The sequence below is a fragment of the Ischnura elegans genome, chromosome 7 (genome assembly GCF_921293095.1).
Source record: "Ischnura elegans chromosome 7, ioIscEleg1.1, whole genome shotgun sequence".
NCBI classification, from domain to species: domain Eukaryota; kingdom Metazoa; phylum Arthropoda; class Insecta; order Odonata; family Coenagrionidae; genus Ischnura; species Ischnura elegans.
The window spans coordinates 106,819,453-106,840,225 of NC_060252.1; the positions used below are offsets into that span (position 1 = coordinate 106,819,453).

The window sequence follows — 20,773 nt, forward strand, 5'->3', positions numbered from 1 at the left end:
GAATGTTTTTCGGGTTCATTCTGCGTTGACTCATATTTTGCGGACGACAGTTTCGGCCGCGTTCCAGCTCCCGTCTTCGGGTCCAAAAAATATCTATTCGGGTTCGGGTTTTTGACCCGAAGACGGGAGCTGGAACGCGCCCGAAACTGTCGTCCGCAAAATATGAGTCAACGCGGAATGAACCCGAGAAACATTCACCAATCAACTCACCGCGGAAGCCTCCGTAATAATTTTACTCATAACATGATGTTTTCTCTCACAGGTGTATGGCGGTATTTCCACCTGCTTTATAATCCTGATGCAAATGAAGGCGTCAGAATTAAATTTCCAGTCTCCCTAGGAAAATAGAGAAATCAGCTTTTCAATGCTCAAGGTAGGAGCTTTCAAATGGCGCATGGCAGAGGGAGTGAATGCTCACAGCGCTACCACATTAACAGCTTTGCAATTTCCCTGTTGAATGCGGCCGCTCGGCGTGAGCGCGCGGCTATTCCTCCGAGCGCGCGAGCCCCTACCCCTAGTAGCACCAAAAGGATTATATTTGTATATATTTAAAATTTCTAAATATATCGGTATACAGATTTGCTAATCGATATATTATAAATATTTTATACATGTCTGATGATACATGGTCCTTGATGCGTACCAGAGTCTTTAAAATATACAAATAATATCCTTACGGCATAACCAGGGATCATCAAACATGTATAAGATATGAATAATATACGGATTTACGACGAGTTATACGCATTTAATCTATATAAAATCCATATTATGGCAGCAGATATAATACGTACAATATATCTAGATATTATCTGCATGGTAGAGGACATTTGCATGTATTTTATACAGATATAATATGTATACAATGTATTCTATGATTCGCATTAAATCTAGATATAATCCTTTTGGTGCTACTATGGGGACGTAGCGCCCACTCGACTTTGTTGAGAGTATGTTGAGTCGTGGTCCGCGCTCCCATGGTGACCGAGAGCTCTAAGCGCTGGCTCACCTCACTCTCCCTGCTCATACGTCCACTGATTGCTGTATTTATTCTGTGGACATGATGTGGGGCAGTGGCGGCTCGTGAGTCAAATACTGGGAGGTGCACACTCCACCGGGGAGGTCAAAATGTTTTTATATTTTGTGTATTTTAGTGAGTTTTAAAGGCAATCTAGGGACCATTATGACTCACTAATGCACAAAAAAAATCACTAACACTGGAACACTAATGATCAATAAGTCATTTAACTCATCTACAACCAGTTATATTTACATTAAAAACAATTTACACATGATAAGTCAACGGGTCACCAAAACAAGGTATTTTTGCAACACTGCAACACCAAGATTATACGGCCGCCGGGCGGCGCGGCAATGTCAGCTCACTAGATGCGTCGCTCTGCGCATGCTCGGGCGGCGTCCCAAGACTTCCATAAGGCACAAACTTAGACGCGTCATAGCACCAGCAGCCCCCACCACTACCACTCTTCATATAACGGCATGGCGATGGATTGGGACGTTCTGGCCAGCCTCCCGCGGCTACAAATGCGAACTTCCCGCGCTATTTTTGCGTGTTTTTCCTACATTTTCGATGCATGCGATTGAAAAAAACCTTTGGTTTATTAGATGTATAATTATAATTGAATGGGTATTTAATTTTTTTTCCTTTTTCGAATATTTGGGAGGGGCGGCGTCCGAGAGTCCTTATGGGCAAGCCGCCACTGGTATGGGGTTTCCACTGCGTTCTGAGTTTTTGCAGACGACGGTTTCGCCGCCAGTAATCCAACTGGCATGTTCTGGTCTAAGGTGCGACTTTCTCGATCTTTTAACTGCTTTTCTCTGCTCTTCTTCTGGTGGGGGGCCTACGGGGAGCCTGCCGCCCCAATTTGAATGGTAATTTGTCCGAAAAAAGTGCGAAACCTTTGGATACATTTGATTACAACGAAAACATAAGTATCAAAATTTTAAATAATTTAAAAACAAAATTTCCCAAAGGAGGGCCCCCCGTTTCCCAGGGGAACATTCTATAGCACCTTAATTTCCGGTAGGATTGCTCCTAACCTCCAACATAAAACTCTTAACTCATCCTTGCCTCTTCACTTTGCCGTTAGCTTACTGGCTATATCTCTTAGCCGCGGCACAGCGAGGGGGGGGGATTTGGAGGATAAACCCCCCCAGAGCTTAGAGAATTTTTTAAATTTAATCCATTTTACTTAATGGGTTAGTATTACTTATAGAAAAGTGTTAGGATTAATCAAATATCCCTCAGAAAGCCGTTTAACTCGCCATTTTGAACCATTAATCTTAAAATTTTTCTGGAGGAGGCCCCCCTGCAACTTCCACTTACCCTGGCGGGTATGCAATAACCCCACACCCCGAAGTTTGCGCCTAAAACCCCCCCTAGGATTAATGTTTGGCTGCGCCCCTGTCCCTTAGTACACTTCTCCATGCTCAGTGGATTAGGTAGGCTTTACTGCCTTGATGGTATGCATTTTCTATTCTTGCAACCCCCTCATGTAAGAGTCCGGGATTAGTTAAATTCCCTTTATCAATTACCTGTTTTCGCATCCTCGTAGAGTTATTTTAGCCGGGTCCACTCCATGAGTACTCCATAGCGGCTGTTTTTCTCCGCGATCCTCTTGTGCCAATCATGCACGCACTTAAGCCTTCAAATTTATGCGCTGCATCATTGAAAAAGCTCACTGTGTACACCATCTTGAAGTTCACGCGGTATTTTAATCTCCAGTCCCGGAGTGTATCAGCCATCTTCCTCAGCTATGTCAGGTGACAGCGTCATATTTATCGAGAATTCTGCCCATTTTCTCAGGTGTCTTGGCGACGAACGATCGTATTTCTTACTGCGTATGCTTCAACTTTTTCGTCAGCCATTGAGAGAGACAGTTTTCCTGGCATGTTTATAAATGCTACCAATTTGTGTATTCGACGCAACTAACGCTCCCTCATTACGTAATAATGTGTGCTTTTCATGGCCTTTAAAAACGTTTCATTGTTGCCGAATTGAACTTGTTATTCGGGCAAAATTTTTTCACTTGAAATAAATTGCTTTCCATTTGGTGCTACGTCTACGTTACTTAATTTTATTGAAAAGTCCAAGCGATTAGGTTAGAGTTGTGCCTCCAGTCATGAATTATTGGAAAATCAATAGTTAAGCGACTTCCGAGGCTCACCTCTTTGGAAATGATTGGGGAGAGTCTCATTCATTTGTAATCCCAAATAATAGCGTGACAGCATTTTCAGTCCGAATTGAATGACACTTTTCGGGCAACTTACAATGTGCTACTATCCAGGCTAACGCAATCGTGAATTTTATCACGAGAAAGTGGTGTTTCGATTTCTCTTTAGGTAGTCGAAAAAATATTCTCGAAGTGCTTGGAGTATCGCGTTCGTCAGAGAAGAGCATTTTTCAGAAGTTTTGGCAAGATCTTGTTACGGTCTAACCTACGCATGAATACTTACCTAATCCATATAAGCAGTGAGTATAAATTGACAAAAACTCACGTATTTTTCCTTGAAGTACGGTTCTCTATGGATAAATTAAGGTATTATCTAGGAAAAAACTGGAAATTGACCATTCGCGCGCTCTTTCATTTCAGAACCACAATGAACCTTTAAGAGAGGCACGACCTAATTGGGGTTGTCATATCAATCAATTAGAGCATGAAGCTCCACTCGGCGACTTTGTGAATACTACCAAAAGTTTTAATTAAACTTTCGAGGCTCCCTATCGCTTATTTATCATTTGAGAAAATCATTCCACAATTCATGAAAATATGGCGGGAAGGAAAGCGGTTCGAAAAAATGCGACTCATGATACCTTATTCCCCGTTCAAATGGCGTGCTATATTTTTGGTCTAGGATATTACGTGAAGCCCCATTCAAAGAGAAATAAAGCTTCAGAGATGGACAAGCGTAGTGTGATTAGCAAGTTATCTTTCATGTACACAATTTGTATTTTAATTTTGAATACCGCATTGTTCGCTTATTGGTTTTATCTCGCTAAATGGGACGGCAGCCTCGAAATACGAATCAAAAACTACAGTCGACTCTTGTACCTCCTCAACACAGTCATAGCTTCTTTCAATTCTATTCTTACTTCTAAAACTTTGAGCAAGATAATGGGAGATTTTGACAAGTGGGACGCCGCGTTCTCGGATGTGAGGAAAACATCGGCTGAACAGCGGAAAAAACTCGCGCGCACCGTGTCGATCTTTGTGGTTCTCTGCGTGCTAGGGCAGGTGACGGTGGAAGCAATGCCGACTGACCACCATTCCGTGTTCCTCCTCGTAATGCTGAAAATTGTGATGCCGATTCGAATATGCCTCTCTCTAATGCTTGGTTTACAATTCGTCGGATTTGCCGGTCTGCTTAGAAGAAGATTGGTTCTCATCAATGAGCACTTGTCTTTCCTCTTGCGGGGCGAAAATTTTCCCGATATCTCGACGGGAAAAATCGATAGGCAGATCGATTTTCCGACGAAAACCTCCGCTGAAGGCACCAAAGGATCTCGCGTAGAATATGTCCATTCTCTAAGAACTGCTCACAAGGATTTGATGATAATTTTCGAGTCAATTAATAGCTCCTTCAATTTCAAGCTCTTCTGCTTAGTTGTCATCGCGCTATTTATGACAATAGCGGTCACTTTCTTTACTCTGTTTGAAATCTTCAGATCAAAAACGAACGATACCTTCCTTACCCTTGGAGTCAGGGTTTTTTCTGTTCTGTCAGGATGCATTTTGGTGGTGACTGAAGGCGCTGCTACCAGACAGGAGGTAAATTTACAGGCTTTTTGCTCTGCTTTACTGATCACCAAGAACTTTTTAAGCTGTCACTTTTGGTTGACTTTTAATGTGTTAAACTTGTACTTATTTCATGGTCACACTCTCTCCTGTTTCATTCTTCCCTGTCTCTCAAAAGGAACATTGATTTTGTGGTTATTTTAGCTTCTCTAATTGCTATGTGTTCTTCAGTGATTTCTTTAATGTTTACAATAATAGCAGGTGGCATTCAGTAGCGGATACAGAGAAAACTCAAGGAGGGTGGTTCAAAAGACATCTATGAGTTACCTTTACTTTATTCGTAATAAAAAATAATCAAGTCACATGAAGAGCTTCAGAAATTTTTAATTAAAGTGATTGTACGCATATTCAAGACAATGCCATCTTATGATTTAAAGAAGTTACAATTGTGGTTCTGCAATGTTTGGCGATACTGGTGGCCTCTCAAGTGGAGCCCCCCCCCCCCTGTGCCCCCATCTGCATCCGCCAATGGTGGCATTTCTACATCATTAGATTATGATTTCTGTCAACACCTACAGTACCTCCAGATAGTTCTTTCAATGCTTTAACTGGTCCCTAATTCTCTACTTCACTATAATGTAATCTAGTGGACATATTCTTTTTCTTGGGGAATTTTCCATGTGTATATTCTCCTCACGTGATTCTGAAAGAGTGTGCTGAAAACCACCATCTTGTGTTCTGTTCAAGAAGCCTTTCTCCTCTTTCATTTCAATTTCCTACTTCATACATCCCAGTTATTCTCAGTGGCGCCGACTCCATGGGGCCTGAGGGGGCCCAAGCCTCCTCAAAAATGCGTTACGGGTGTGATGAAAAAATGTGTCAGGCTTGCTGATTTTCCCCGGAGTGTCCAGATATCGAAATTCGAGTTATCAGGGTTCTAATGTTATTCATATGACTCCTCTAAAATGCTCAAAAAACTGAAAACTCACTGCTTATAAAATTTCCCTGGGATCCCCATAAAGATCCCCGGTTTGGGCCCCCCAATATTTTTTGTTAGTTGGCATCCCTGGTTATTCCACCATCTTGACCTTTTCCTGTGACAGCATTATTCCAGTTACCTCAATCAGATTTTCTTCACCTCTTGCCTGTTCGATAATGTTCATGATACCTTCGTAGAGGTCTTCAACTTCTCTATCCTCATGATCAGTGGCGTAACTAAGAGTATGCTTTGGGGGGGGGGGGGGTGGATGTGGGAGCTTGGGGGTTAGGGATGAGGAGAGTTAGTGGGGGCAACCCCCCTCAGGAAACGGGGATTTCAGGAAAAGTTTTGAAAAATAACATTCCTGAAAAATCATTTTAAATCATTTCGGGACTTAAAATTTAACTTTCAGCAGATGCAGTTATTAAATGAGTGGGTTGGAAGCTAAGGGGTAGAAGTGATTTTTTTCTCAACAGAATTAGGTAAAGTTAATTGTCAGAAGAAATACACAAAAACCTGGTCACCAATGGAAATGAGCGAGTGTCTGTTCTGTGCTGACATCCAGTGGAAAATCAAATTCACTACTAAACATCTAATTTATCTTGTTTCTTTTCTACACCTAACTCTGTATTATTATCATAGTATTCTACCAATTAAGGTAGGTTTCCATGGAGTATTCAAGAAGTGATCTGAGACCCTCCCTTTCCTTCCAGCACTGCCTTCTTTAATTCACTGTAAGGCCTACTCCCTTTCTAGCTATCTAAATTTCCTATTCCTTTCCTTCCCCTCCCTCGTTTCCCTAACATTCTACCCTCTAACACCATTTTCAACATCCCCTCCCCGCTAAGTATTCGCTCCATCCATACATTGTCTCCTCCATACCTCATCTAAAAGCTGCCTCTCCTCGCCAACCACATCCAGCACTTCATCGTTCCTTTTCCTCTCCGTCCATTTCACCCTCTCCATTCTTCTCTATACCCACATCTCGAATGCCCCCCATCTTCTCTCGTCTTCTTTCCTCAGTGTCCACGTTTCCGCACTGTAGAGAGCTACACTCCAGATCAAACTCTTCACTAACCTTTTCTTTGAACTCTTACATAGCGATCCTCTCAGAAGCTCCTTCCTGTTCATGAATGCCTCCTTCGCTGATGCAATTCTCTTCCTGATGTCCTTACTACTGTATTTTAGAAAAGAGAAATCACTTGAACCCCTTGGCTTCCAACCCACTCATAAATCGAATCCAGACAAGATTTTCATATAATTTTTTGATTTCTCAAAGGCTTTGGGGGGGGGGGGATACATCCCCTCATCCTCCCCCCCCCCATAGTTATGCCACTGCTCCTGATTATCATTCAACCTCATAATTTGTTATAAACTATTTAATTTAACCTAAGCAGTTTTGATTTTTTTATCAGTTTACTCTTCTATTCTCACGAAGGTTGTAGACACTCTTCCATTCTATTTTCACGAAGTGTTCCAGTGCCACACAAGCTCTTTCAAGTCAACTCTCTAAGCAGCTTTTCTGATGTGAATAAGTTGTCAACAAATATTTTTGTACCTGGTGGTAATTTACACTCATCCATGAGTCCTAAAACTATGTCTCCTCCTTGACTGTAAGATCTGTTCTCTCAAGGTTGGTGTTATCTCCAGCATACGGTTCAGCATGATAAAGGTAGTCACTTGATTCAGCAATACAACATAATTAAACCCAAATCTTACTGTTTTCCCTCTAATACATTGCTTGCAGTAGTATCTACCATAGTAGGGGTTGATTGATTTATCCACCAAACAGTATTCTCTGGCGCTTACAATTTTGAAAGTCTTGTTCAAAATCTCAAAAAAAGGTGGAACTTTATATAGCCTATCCTTGCCATCATTCTTCCCATTATCTGCCAGATACAGAAACCTTAAAATTTCTTCAAACCTGTTCCTTCGCATTGACTGAGAAACTATTTCGATGATGCAGTCTGGAGATGACCTCCGATAAAGCCATCGACTGGGTAGACGGTGATAACCTGAGAGTAGGAATATTCCAAACACTATAAATCTCTTCGATTTGTACGTACCAAAAAAATTCTAACATTTTTAACAATTGCTCAGAAAACATGTCTTGCTGACAGCATTGATGGTAGAGCTCTTTCAGTGATGTTTCACCTCTATTCCATCACCAAGGTATGTCTTATCTTCTCAGTGGTAAATGGGAGCCTCTATGCTGTTTTCTTGGCTTATATATCCAGTAGTGTGCAACAAAATTAACCAAAAATCATTTACGAAAGAGACAGTTGAGAAGTTTTTATGTCACCAATTCCTCCTCATGTCAGGTAAACCTTTCGGAGACTAGAGCTTGAATACAAAGTACAAATTTTTGGGAGACGTAGCGTAGTAGTTTCTTTACCATTACTCACCTAAGTTACTTATTTCCTACACTGATATCTGGCTTGCAATCTGAATTTCATTGCCATCTGACAGTTTAATGAGAAATAAAGTAATCAATAGGCGATACAGAATACACATTATGCCAGGACAGTGGTGGATACATATAGAGGGGGTGTCCCGCCTTGCGGGGCCGCTTGCATTGTCTATAACATTGCAGAAGTCTTTTATATCATAAGATGGCATTGCCTTGTAAATATGAGTAAGTATAATCATTTAAAACTTTCCTAAACTTTGTGTGTGACTTGATTATTTTTCATTACGATGAAAGTAAAGGTAGCTCAAGATATCTTTTATGGCCCCCCTCCCCCTTGAATTTTTCCTGTATCTGCTATTGTACCATGATAGGCAACTTGACATCGTGAGCATCTGTGCTTGTAAAAATTCAATACCGATTCATCTTATGCATCCAATGAAAGTGCTTTATCACAATTCAAATGAGGACACACCCAATGTTGTAGATGGAAAAAAAATTTAGGCGGTACTCACAAAAAATTCCAACTACTGAAAATGTATTATACATCCGGCCGCGAAGGTATTTTAATTGATATGCTTATAACAAGTTTGGATTCTAGGGGGTACGCCGTTCCGGCCCACCTACAGCACTGGATACACCACCATTCTGAGAAAATACCTGTTTTTGCTGTATTCACCAAATTGTTCAATATTATGCTTCATGAAATGGCAGAATTATAAAGCTGTCTCTGAGTTATCACACGATTAGGTTTATAAATAAATTATTTTTTTATTCAATCAATAAATAGAATTAAACATGACTATAAGTTAAAAATTGAATTATAGTGCCACAAGTGCCCAGACGTATCTTTAGATATGTCAAAACTTCACTGGTTAATTTTGTGCGAAAAATCCTGTGCTGTGGATTTTTCGCACAATTGTGCATTGCGGGTGACTCCCGTAAAAGTTATCACCGTGGCTAGTCCCGGTATACTTAAATTCGCTGGTTAATTTTGTTATGAAATTGATAGCAAAAATGAATCTCTTTAAAAATATAACATTCCTGATACATTTAAAATGAAACAGGGAAAAACTGCATTCAGATAATTCAATTCTTATTATGAAAATTTTATTTTCAGATGACCATAGCATGGCAATTTCTTAGTAGTTCATGACCAGCCATGTGTAAGTAAGCATAACAATAGCAAATATAGGCTAAAATAATATAAATCACCTGTGTACTATTTGAAGGCTTTCTTTTGTCATATTACATAAAGAAATTGCATAAAAAACAATCAAAATTGAGTATTTAGGAATTTTTAAAGTATGACATATCTAAAGATACATCTGGGCTATAATGGATTAAATAACAGCGATTGAGTTGATGAGCTCTATAATTGACATTTTGCAAATGCTCTATGGGTGTATTATTATGAAAGTATTACATGGATATATGTACATTGTACAAGGAACCTGTTTTTACAAGTGTGGCATGTCCCCCTTCCTACTGTAGTAGGGTAGTTTCCTTCATCTAAGAAAACGAAACGCATTGATTGCGATTCGTTACCCACCATTAGTGTTTTCATAATATACCAATAATTTGGTTTTAGAAATCCCAGTTTAGACGAATGGCAATGGTCAATTTTAACTGCATTTGAAAAAAGCCAGATTGGCCCCCATGCGATGCCACTACATGTGACGTCACCTAGTTTCCGTGGGACCCACTTTCTATACGAGGAGACAGGAGTTTTACATTGTCTGAGATTACCAATGCATGCATGAGGCACAGAGCTCAGGGAAACATGTCTTTAATAATCACCTATTAAAACAGCCTAAGGTCGGAAAGTTTTCTTTGTTTGATAAGGTATTAATAATCCTTATTTAAGCCAAGCACGACCAGCAAGCAGGGTACTCCACTGCCTGCTAGCAGCCTGCGTCGTATCAGCGCTCATAGCCTCGCCCCAAGGTCACCTCACTTGCAGCAACGGGAACCAGAATGACGTCACATGGAGTTTTCCCATCATTCATACTTATCCGTCACGTTTTCGCGTGCTTAAAAATTTTCACTTTTCATTTAATCGCGAAAAATAGATTTTGTCATTTAAAAATCTAAAAGCATGAAATACGTACTCCATGAGTAATAATCTTTCGATTTAGGCAATAAAAAAATAATAGGAAACCACCCTATTTTCACCCTTTAAAGGGCTATTTCCAATATTCTATCGAATAGCCATGTTTTCTTCCTCTCTATTCTCCCTGAATCATGGTATTCAACATTGTCTCTGTGCTAATGATGCTCCCCAAATGCCTAGTTGAAAATGTTCCATTGGTTCAAATTTGTGCCCACTAACTTTTATCTTGATTCATTGCCAGCCCACCCACATATTATCCCCACAAATATGCTCATTTTACCTTGGTTTTACAATTGTGAAGTTTTAATGACCATCAGTCAAGTTTAAACCAAGGTTTGTGACCTTCATTTTCTGTTTTTGAACCCCATGCTAATGTAGATAAAGAAATCTAATCATATTATTGGATCATATTATGAATTTATCTCTGACAAAGTTTTAATCATATGCATATATCTTTATCCAGGTAGTATAGGCTGAACAGTTTTGCATGACTACAGTGATCAATACAAAATCAATATCTTTTCTAACACAAATGCGAGCAACTTTCCACTGGAAACACCATTTCAGGAACATATGCGTCCTATGACATATTCTAAAATGTGAAAAGCCACATGATAGATGCTCACAGAAATCATTGGATTGGGTGAGGGGAAACCGTTAATAGATTTGAGAGATTATTGCTGGATTTAAAAATCTGGTCTTAAGTAGCTGGTAAAAGTTTCAAAAGGATCCCGAGTCAATTGTAGGTTGATGATATAAATCAGAGGATCTCTGAGCTGATGATTATTATTTCCTATCTGAACAGTAAAAGGATTACTGGTGACATAAATTTTCATTTGTACTGCTATGAAGGTGGCTGTTGATATTTTGGAACTCAATTAAAATCGACGGTGCCATTTGCCTTATTTCTATCACTTCAACCAGTCTCAACCAGGAATGAGATTGTTGCCATGGAGCAAATTACTCTTAATAATCTAAAGGAGGCCAACAACAGTGTTTATTCTGAAGTGTTTCCGAGTAGAGGAGGTCTGAATTAGGTAATAAACACGTAGTCCATTTGGATAAATGCTATGTTACCATTGTGTCACACGTACCACTCACAACTGATACAGCACCGTTATATCATGGCACCCACACTCCCACGCTAAAGAAAACACATACATACATGTCAATGCCTCCCAACCAATGGTGACATATGCAAAACAATGGACACACAATACTATACAGGGTGTCCCATTTATCGTGACCACTCAAAGTAACTTTATGTCCAGATACAAATTCAAAAATAAGTGTCAAGCAAATGTTCATTAGCGGTCAAGGGGACATTAATCAGCATGACTGCCTTCCTTGTAGCTTTGTTATTTACAGAGATATGAACAGTGGTATGTCTTTTTTAAATGGAGGAAACGAATTGCTTAATAAAAATATAGGGTGCCATTTAAAAAAGACATACCACTGTTCATATCTTTGTAAATAACGAAGCTACAAGGAAGGCAATCATACTAATTAATGTCCCCCTGAAGGCTAATGGACATTTGCTTGACTAATTTTTGAATTTACATCTGGAAAAAAAGTTATTTTGGGTGGTCAAGATAAATGGGACACACTGTATATGTGCATACACTCCATATCCCTATCAGTATGGCAAGTGACCTGCTGAATGATACTCTTGGTTCTTCAAGAAGCAAGGGTGGTCTGGGGTGATTGGGGGCCTCAACTAGGGCTTACGAAATGGCCCTCCTCACCAAGGGATGTGCAGAAATTTTAGGAAATTGCATTCCCAGAAATGGATCTTGACGCTCTTCAGGCTCTTAAAAACTGGATAAAAGTTAATAAAAAGTAGGAGTTCCGTGAGACAAAATACTCTGAAAATTATTATTTCACAGGTTATAAAATTTAATAATGTACTATGGTCCTATTGTCTATTTTGCGTATTTGTTCCTTGAAACTCCACTGATTTCTACAAGACCTCTAAAAAAACTTTTTTAAATAACCCTTTCAAAAAAGCATCAGGTTCTTTTTTTATCTTCTGACACCTTTATTTTATTTATTTTTTATATAATATCTTCTCCCGTCACTTGTTATCTTGCTTCCCAAATAACGTAATTCATTCACCTCTATCAGTTTTTTCGCTTCCCTATTTTAATGTTAGTCTTGAATTCTTCTCTCCTGCTGCATACTACCATAGAGTAAGTATATCGTATATATATATAAGTAAATATACTTACTCTATCCCAGTGAGAAATGGGTGGTGGAATCCACGTGGAACCCACGTGGAATCCACGTTGAGTGGTGGATATTTGGTGGCGGTGGATATTGAGTGGTTGGACCCACGTGGAATCCACGTTGATTTCAAGTGGATTTGTGGTGATTATCATAAAATGTTAAACAGAATTTCTAATTGGTGGAACTTAACTCTCTGGTGACATTGCGTCATTTATCATCCTGAAACCACGCTAGTTATGTGAAAATGTATCGCACATTCTATTTTTATATAATTCGTGGAAAGGCAGCCATGAGAGCACATGAAAAATCGTAGACACATATATAGAAGGTTTAGATATAGAGTGGTTGAGGTTTTAATGGTTTTAGGACAGCACCAACTGCTGTTTTAATTTTTCCACCAAATTTCCACGTGGGTTCCACGTTGATTCCACGACCAAAAACACGTGGTATCCACGTTAATTCTCCACGTGGGTTCCACGTGGATTCCACCACCCATTTCTCACTGGGATGATACTACCTAATATCTTGGTTTTCTTCGTGCTTATTTTCAGTTGATATTTACCCATTACCCTACCCATATTAACCAGAATATTTTTCTAATCTTTCTCTGTTTCTGCTATAATGGCTATGTCATCACCAAATCTTAGCATGCTAATTTTTTCTCCATGGGTATTCACTCCCAATGCCTTTTCTTTGATTTCATTAATGGCTTTCTCAATGGAAACATTGAAAATTACGGGTGACAATGCACAGCCTTGTCTCACTCTTTTCCTAATTCTTGCTTCTTCACAGTTGGGCCCTGATTTTATCACCGCTACTTGGTTTTTGTATGCACTGTGCTGTATGCACGTTAAACAGCAAAGGCGATTCTTAAAAGTCCATAGTTAATTTTTAATGCCGAAACATGGTTGAAAGCCCACTTGAACATACAGGTGGTGGGAATACGATGCAAACATTCATTTTTTTGCTTCTTGTGGTTACAAAAGTTTAAATTACAGTCAGAGCAACAGTTTTCGGGACGGGGCCTCCTGCTCTGTGGGCCAAGGAGAGAGGCCAGCGAGGGTAAGCGATTTGAGGAAAGAGTAGCCTGGTGTATCCTAGAATTAATGCCGTAATTCCGATGATTTTTCATCGGTTTTTTTTTAAAAAGATCGCAGAAAACATTGAGCGAGAGTGAAAATCATGCACGGATAATTCGCAACCCGGATAAACCACAGCCGAATAATAGGGAGTCTGCTGTATTTTCTAAATGAAATTGCCAAAGCATTTATAATGTATGTCAGCTTAACCATTCATTATTTGCTTTCGAGAAAGCTGGGCAGAAGGAATGAAACTTAAGTTTCCCATGAGGTCGTTGCAATTAATTTTTCAGAGGCTTGGGAGTTTAGCTGTTAGTAAACGTTTGCTGCAGTGTGCTTATCCGACTGAATATGATTCTTGAGTGCCAAGAGACAATTGAGTCTTGAGCACTTTGAAGTCTCCATACATAATAATGTGAAGAGGTTGAGAATGGGCGTGAAAATGAGGAGGTGCTTATTGGAGACTAAAAAAAATTTGATAGCTAATTGTGAACTGAAAAAAGAGTAATTGGTATACCATTGTACTTTTGCACTTGTTATTTTACTTGTATGATCGAGTGCATGGATTAATTTTTGTTGGTCTGATGGGTTAGAACACTCACTTTTGCTTCTTCACTGCTGCGTACAATTGCTCCCAAGGTGTTACATAATTGTGAGCTAAATTTTACTGCCTGAATTTATTTTTAAAGTGAAATCTGTGTCTGCCAGTAAACTATTGTATGCAATGTGCGCAATCAGTCAAAAGCAAATCAAATTGTTATCTTTTTAATAGAAATTAAATTTCATGCATCCAGTGAAATCACTTTAGCAATGCACTGATACTTTACCATGTCCATCACAGTTCTCATCTTTGAGGAGACATTGTTGCTTTAAATATTGTGGTGCCGCCATTATTTGCGCCATGTGAATCTGCATCAGAGGATGGTATATTCTAGCATACATATTCTTTTCTTTAATTGGTGCAATTTTAAAGTGAGCCATTGCCTTCCACTGTTTCTAAAGTTTTCTCCTGTAACTTTTCCACATTGTATTAATGATAACTGTTCTGATAGGTTTTATCTCCTTCCATGCCAAGAAATGATCAGCTTGTGCTACTTGAAGTCCCACAATAACAAAGGGCTAGACACATTCTATCTGATTTCCAAAATGCGAAGATGATGAAGGATGAAAGAAGTTTTTATAATGGCACGTTCATTCATAGTAATGTTGCATCCATGGGCTTACCCAGCGAGGGGCAGCTGCCCCCCACCCCTTCCCCCCCCAGAAGCAATAATCGCAAAAGTCTTTAAGCAAAATCAGTACTGAATTGAAACAAAAGTATTCAACAAATTTTCTTTAAACCCACGAAAAATAATATACCTGTATTAGTATAAGATATGTAACTAAAATAAAACTATTATTTCAAGGAAATGATCTCATAAATCCCATGGCTTGCACCCCCTAGACCATGGCTTGCCCCCCTAGTTATTGATCCTGGGTACACCCTTGGCTGCATCGTAAATCTCTTAGCTTACTCTCCAGAAGTGGCCTCCTTCTAGCCTCTTCATTTCACAGATTCCTGGTACAGTAAAACCCCTATGTAGTGAACCTCATAAACCTCCATACTTCATTCCACCCCTACGGTCCCGTCCCATTTACATGTAAATTTATTGGCAAACCTCTTTATCTCGTTAAACCTCAACTTATCATACCAAGGAGACACCCCCGAGATTTCCTAACTACCTCCAGAGCATACCTAACAGTAAATAAGAAAAAAGATATCCAACTATCCTAATCATTTTAAGCGACTGTTGAATTAAGAGAGATCACATCGTTTTCTCTTGAATCATGGTAAAAATCACACGATGGCCCTCACTTTCTGTTATCATTAAATAATAAATACATGGTCACTAATGCATAAACACATAAATATTAACAAATGGTTTAAAAGAGAGTATAATGCCTTTCATTTCCAAGGATATGAAAAAATGGTGCCTATCACCATAGAGTAAGTATATACTCTATGCTATCTTGCTAGAGTAAGTATATACTCTATGCTACTTACTCTATGCTATCACTAAAACCTCTCTATAGTGCACATCCATGCATCAAATTGCCCAAAATTTGGTCCCCACCATTATGATGTAAAGAGGTTTTACTGTACTCATGTGAAGCTTCATCCTTTGCATTTTCACCATCAGGCAATCTTATCTTCTGCAGACTTGAAGTAATCTCTCATTTCACGAAAATCCCCTATAACATTCAGCAAATATATAATATAAATTCACATACCTACATAATAAATATTATTCTGAAATCATTTCAGGTAAACTCGTTCTCTCATAGTGGTTATCCATATTCTTCAACACTGCATTACATCTTTCATATTTCCATGCGTATTCATACCCATAAAAAAATATATATCATAGACATAAAGTTTTTCTTGGGCAAGTGTATTGCTCTATGGATTAAGTTTACTAAGGGAGGATGATTTTATCATTATGTATAAATAGGGTGTCATAACTTCCAGTTAGAAGTGTTTTATCGTGCCTGATGAAGACATTGAAGAGGAACTTCTGATGCATTACAATAAAAAAATGAGTGGCAGCTCTGAAAGTTAATGCAAAGGCATTATTGAGGCTGGATGGGAACTGAACATGATAATGGGAGACAGTGGTGATTTAGAGACAGGAGCAGAAGTCCAAATTGTTTAGGTAATAGGGAGATGTTTGTAAGTGGCTCAGGTACTTTGGGGATATCTGGTTTGATATTTTAAACAAATACAATTTAGCCCTTTTTTATAAGAAATTAGTCTGTGTGATAACAAAGGAAGCCAATTGTTATGCTGAAGAATACAGGAGTCAATTTGGGCCTTCTAAAAAAAAATCCTGAATTTCCCCATGAAACTGCGACAGAAGAGGATATATGGATGCTGTTGAGTTTACATATTCAGCAGACTTGGTGGCATGTCTGACCAGCAATTTAGTAAAACCAGTAAATAACATAGATAAAATTTGCCTAGGTGGTCACCCTGTATCAACTGTAAGTTCCAAATATGATATAGTTTTGTATTGTGAATTGGGAATTCAATTTAGTGGATGGAATGATGATATATGAAGGATTCAAAGTGACACACTGCACACTTTTCAATTTGATTCCAGTCTTTTCCTTCAAAAATGATGCTGACTGCATATAACCATATGGTTAGATAGTTAGAACAGGTGGTATTCTAATGCGGTAGCTGAAATTTTACCTTTAGCATTCAAATATAATATTTTTTCTTGCTGGTTATTATGAATTCGAATTGGCTATGATGAATCTACCCGTACTTTTTCTGCCATTGTTTTTCTAATGTACCTAAATATTCCTCGCATTGTGCAAACTGTTGTAGCAAATTTTGATTTTTCTGTGTCTAAGAGACTACACAGGGTGTCCCATTTATCTTGACCACCCGAAACAACTTTTTGTCCAGATGCAAATTCAAAAATGTGTCAAGAAAATGTTCATTATCCGTCAGTGGGACATTAATCAGCATGATTGCCTTCCTTGTAGCTTTGTTATTTACAAAGATATGAACAGCGGAAAGGTATGGCTTTTTTAACACACTATATTTTTTATTCGGCAATTCATTTCTTCTCCTAAAGACTTGTGTAGCACAGTGTAAAAATGTAGCACAGTGGACCATTAACATAAACAGAACGTTATGAAAACATAAGAAACTCGTCCACTTACTGGAGTTAGCTGTAAACAAATGAACAAGCAAGTCGAAACATAACACAAAAGTCACTTTGAGCCCGGGACCACAACTGCATCCACGTCTAGGGTGCCTTTAAAAAAAAATACTGCTGTTTATATCTTTGTAAATAACAAAGCTATAAGGAAGGCAATCATGCTGATTAATATCTCCCTGACGGCTTATGAACATTTGCTTGACACATTTTTGAATTTGCATCTGGACAGAAAGTTATTTTGGGTGGTCAAGATAAATAGGACACCCTGTATATGTATCTTTTATCTTAAATCTTTGAATCACCTTACTTTAGAGCAAATCTCTTGCCATTCGGAATGTAACCCATGCATTAGCTCTAGGAAGGGAAATAAATAGAGATCAGTCTTTGTATGAGCCTCTCCTTTTGAGTCACTGTTATCAGAGCTAGTTGTGCTTCCAAAGACTCCTTCCTCTCACATTGCTCATAAGGAACTAGTGCAAGCTCACCAATGTTTTCCACATCATCATCATCATCACTGGTCAACAATCCTAGGATTGGTTTGACGCAGCTCTCCACTCAGTTCTCCTATCAGCTAATCTTCTCATATCTACGTATTTCCTCTCTTTCACATCCTTCTTTACTTGTTCCATATATTTTATTCGGGGTCTTCCTTTTCCGTTCTTGCCTTCCACTTGTCCCTCAACAATTGTCCTCATCAGGCCATCATGTCTCAAGATGTGGCCTATAAGGTTTTTCTGTCTTCTCTCCTACTCTTCTTAGGACTTCCTCGTTACTAAATCGGTCAATCCATTTGATCTTCATCATTCTTCTGTAGCACCACATTTCGAAGGCCTCTATCCTTGCTTTCTCCGCTTTGGTCATAGTCCATGCCTCACTTCCGTATAGCAGCGTACTCCAAATGTAGGCTCTTATAAATTGTTTCTTAAGTTTCCCGCTGTAAGCAGGTCTTTCTTTTGATGGAATGCTTTCTTCACCTGGGCTATTCTGCTGATAATTTCTTTCTTGCTTCTCCCCTCACTAGTTATCTTACTTCCCAAATAACCGAATTCATCCACCTCTTTCAGTTTTTGCTTCCCTGTTTTAATGTTAGTCTTGACTTTTTCTCTCTGCTGCATACTAATATCTTGGTTTTCTTCGTGCTTATTTTCAGTTGATATTTACCCATTACCCTACCCATATTAACCAGAATATTTTTCAAATCCTTCTCTGTTTCTGCTATAACGGCTATGTCATCAGCAAATCTTATCATGCTATTTTTTTCTCCATGGATATTCACTCCCAATGCCTTTTCTTTGATTTCATTAATGGCTTTCTCACTGTAAACGTTGAAAATTACAGGTGACAATGCACAGCCTTGTCTCACTCTTTTCCTAATTCTTGCTTCTTCACAGCTGGGCCCTGATTTTATCACTTTTTACTTGGTTTTTGCATAAACTGTGGATGATTCTTCTGTCATTGTAAAGAACCCCAATTTCTTTTAGGATTCCAAGTATTTTGCTCCAATCCACGTAGTCAAATGCCTTCTCTAAGTCCACGAACGCAATGAACGTTGGCTTGTTCTTTTCCATTCTCTTCTCTATGAGCGGTCTGAGGGCCAATATTGCTTCCCTTGAGCCTTTGATTTTTCTGAATCCAAATTGGTCTTCATCCAAATATTCTTCTACTCTTCGTTCTATTCTTCTATTGATGATTGTTGTCAGTATCTCCGATGCATGTGTCGTTAGGCTTATGGTCCTAAAATCTTCGCACTTCTCCACTCTTTTCTTCTTAGGAATAGGTATTATAATTTTCCTCTCAAAGTCCTTTGTTATCTCACTTGTCGAATACATTTCAGTAATGATTTTGTGCAGCTGGTTCAATGTCTTCTCTCCTGCATTTTTAATTAGCTCTGCAGGGATATCATCAATGCCAGACGCTTTATTTATCCTGTGGTCTCTTACAGCCGCATCAAATTCTGATCTAAAAATTGGGGCTCCCATGTCATGTTTTCCACCTTTTCTCTTTAAATTCTAAATTACCAAAGGTATATGCATAGTGGTATTTCTTTTTTAATTTAATCATTAAAAAAATCAAATGATGTAAAACAGTACCTGACTTTTGCATCCATGAAAACAATTGTTAAGTTGCCTTTTATCACGGTTTGGGCTGATAGCTTATATTGGTTGATGTTATTCCATGAAATTTGCCATTTGACTTTTAAATTTGATTTATCCTAATCATGATTCACTGATCTAAAGAAATATTTGTAATGGTATTGGAATGCATATTAAATTTAAAAAAAAATTATTTTATTGATATACATAATTAACGTGAATTGGTGTTTTTATTTCCAGTCTGAACTCACCATTAACATCATTCATAAATTATCTTTGCTGAATCCCTCAAAAAGCTTGCAACATGAGGTTAGTGAAAGCTATGAAAAGTATTAATCCACAGCATAATTTGCTCTTCTTAGTACAAGTGTATAGCAGAGGGTATTTATTTCACTTTTAATTTCAATTTCAGCTCAACCTTTTCACACACCAGTTGATGCACAATAAAGTGGTTTACTCAGTTTATGAAGTTTTCACAGTGGATAAAAATCTATTGTATTCGGTAAGAATACCTACTTTTTTTCTGAAAACTAGCTCCGCAAAAATTTGAAATTTTTTGTGGGTGAATAAAACTTAAAAGTGTTGCTTTGTTATTACAATTTGATCTAGCGTCTATTTATCAGCCAATTTCTCACAAAAGAAATTTTAATATGTTCAATTTCCATCCTTTGTTTCAGATGAATGGAGCTTTTTCAATGTGTTTTATAGTGCTCATGCAGATGAAAGTTTCAGATCTGCATTTTCATTGAAATGGATTGATTTAAAAATGTGAATTTAAAATATGGATAAGTGTGTTGTGCATTTTCATATTTAGAAAATTTAGCTAATTAACATAATAATTGAGGCAATGATATACTATGTGATGTTTGATATCCTTACACAAGCTGCAACATTACTGTTATTGTAACAGACTTGTGGTGAAGGAAATATTTTTTCTTCTTTTAATAATGTATTGCGTGCACACCATTTTGCTCAATGATTTAAACAATTTTATCAACAGAAGGACTGAGCCCATCATTTCAATGATTAGTCATTGCTGTCTGTGGCATATACCATGGCAAAGTATCCTAATTGCCTCATTAATTTTCTCCTGTCAGACTTCCCACTTGACACAACCAAATATGAGCAACAGCAACTGACAAATCAATTACCTGCTTAACCCTTTTAGACGGCGGAGTTTTCATCTTAGCATGACTTCTGTACTGAGGCCCAAGAGACTCTTCTTTCTCGTGGTATGCAGCATTTTTGGAGAACATTCGTTAAGAAGGGTCTCGCGGATAATCTCACGCTCTCAGCTCCAACCTTTTTCGACCCCACCCAGCTGCGATTTCGCATTATCTCGGACTCTGAGAGTAGTTGTGCTCCCTCCTTTCCGGGTTTACAACCCTACCTGTGGCATTGGTTCGTGG

At 38.5% G+C, this 20,773-nt stretch overlaps 1 protein-coding gene across 4 annotated transcripts in view; it reads left to right on the top strand.

Annotated features, from left to right (window-relative positions):
- LOC124162363 overlaps positions 1-20,357 on the top strand; it is a 31,568-nt gene extending 11,211 nt beyond the window's left edge. For 2 of the 4 annotated variants that reach the window (XR_006865545.1, XR_006865546.1), the window contains 4 exons: positions 263-373; positions 19,605-19,673; positions 19,777-19,866; positions 20,042-20,357. Coding sequence is in view for 2 of the 4 variants with exons in the window: in XM_046538872.1 (XP_046394828.1) it covers positions 4,572-4,790; positions 19,605-19,673; positions 19,777-19,866; positions 20,042-20,113 (450 nt within the window). In the remaining 2 variants the exon portion in view is untranslated. Of the gene's footprint in view, positions 1-262; positions 374-4,379; positions 4,791-19,604; positions 19,674-19,776; positions 19,867-20,041 lie in introns of those variants that run through there. The other 2 variants (XM_046538872.1, XM_046538873.1) reach the window with 2 other exon arrangements.
- The last annotated feature ends 416 nt before the right edge of the window (positions 20,358-20,773 follow it).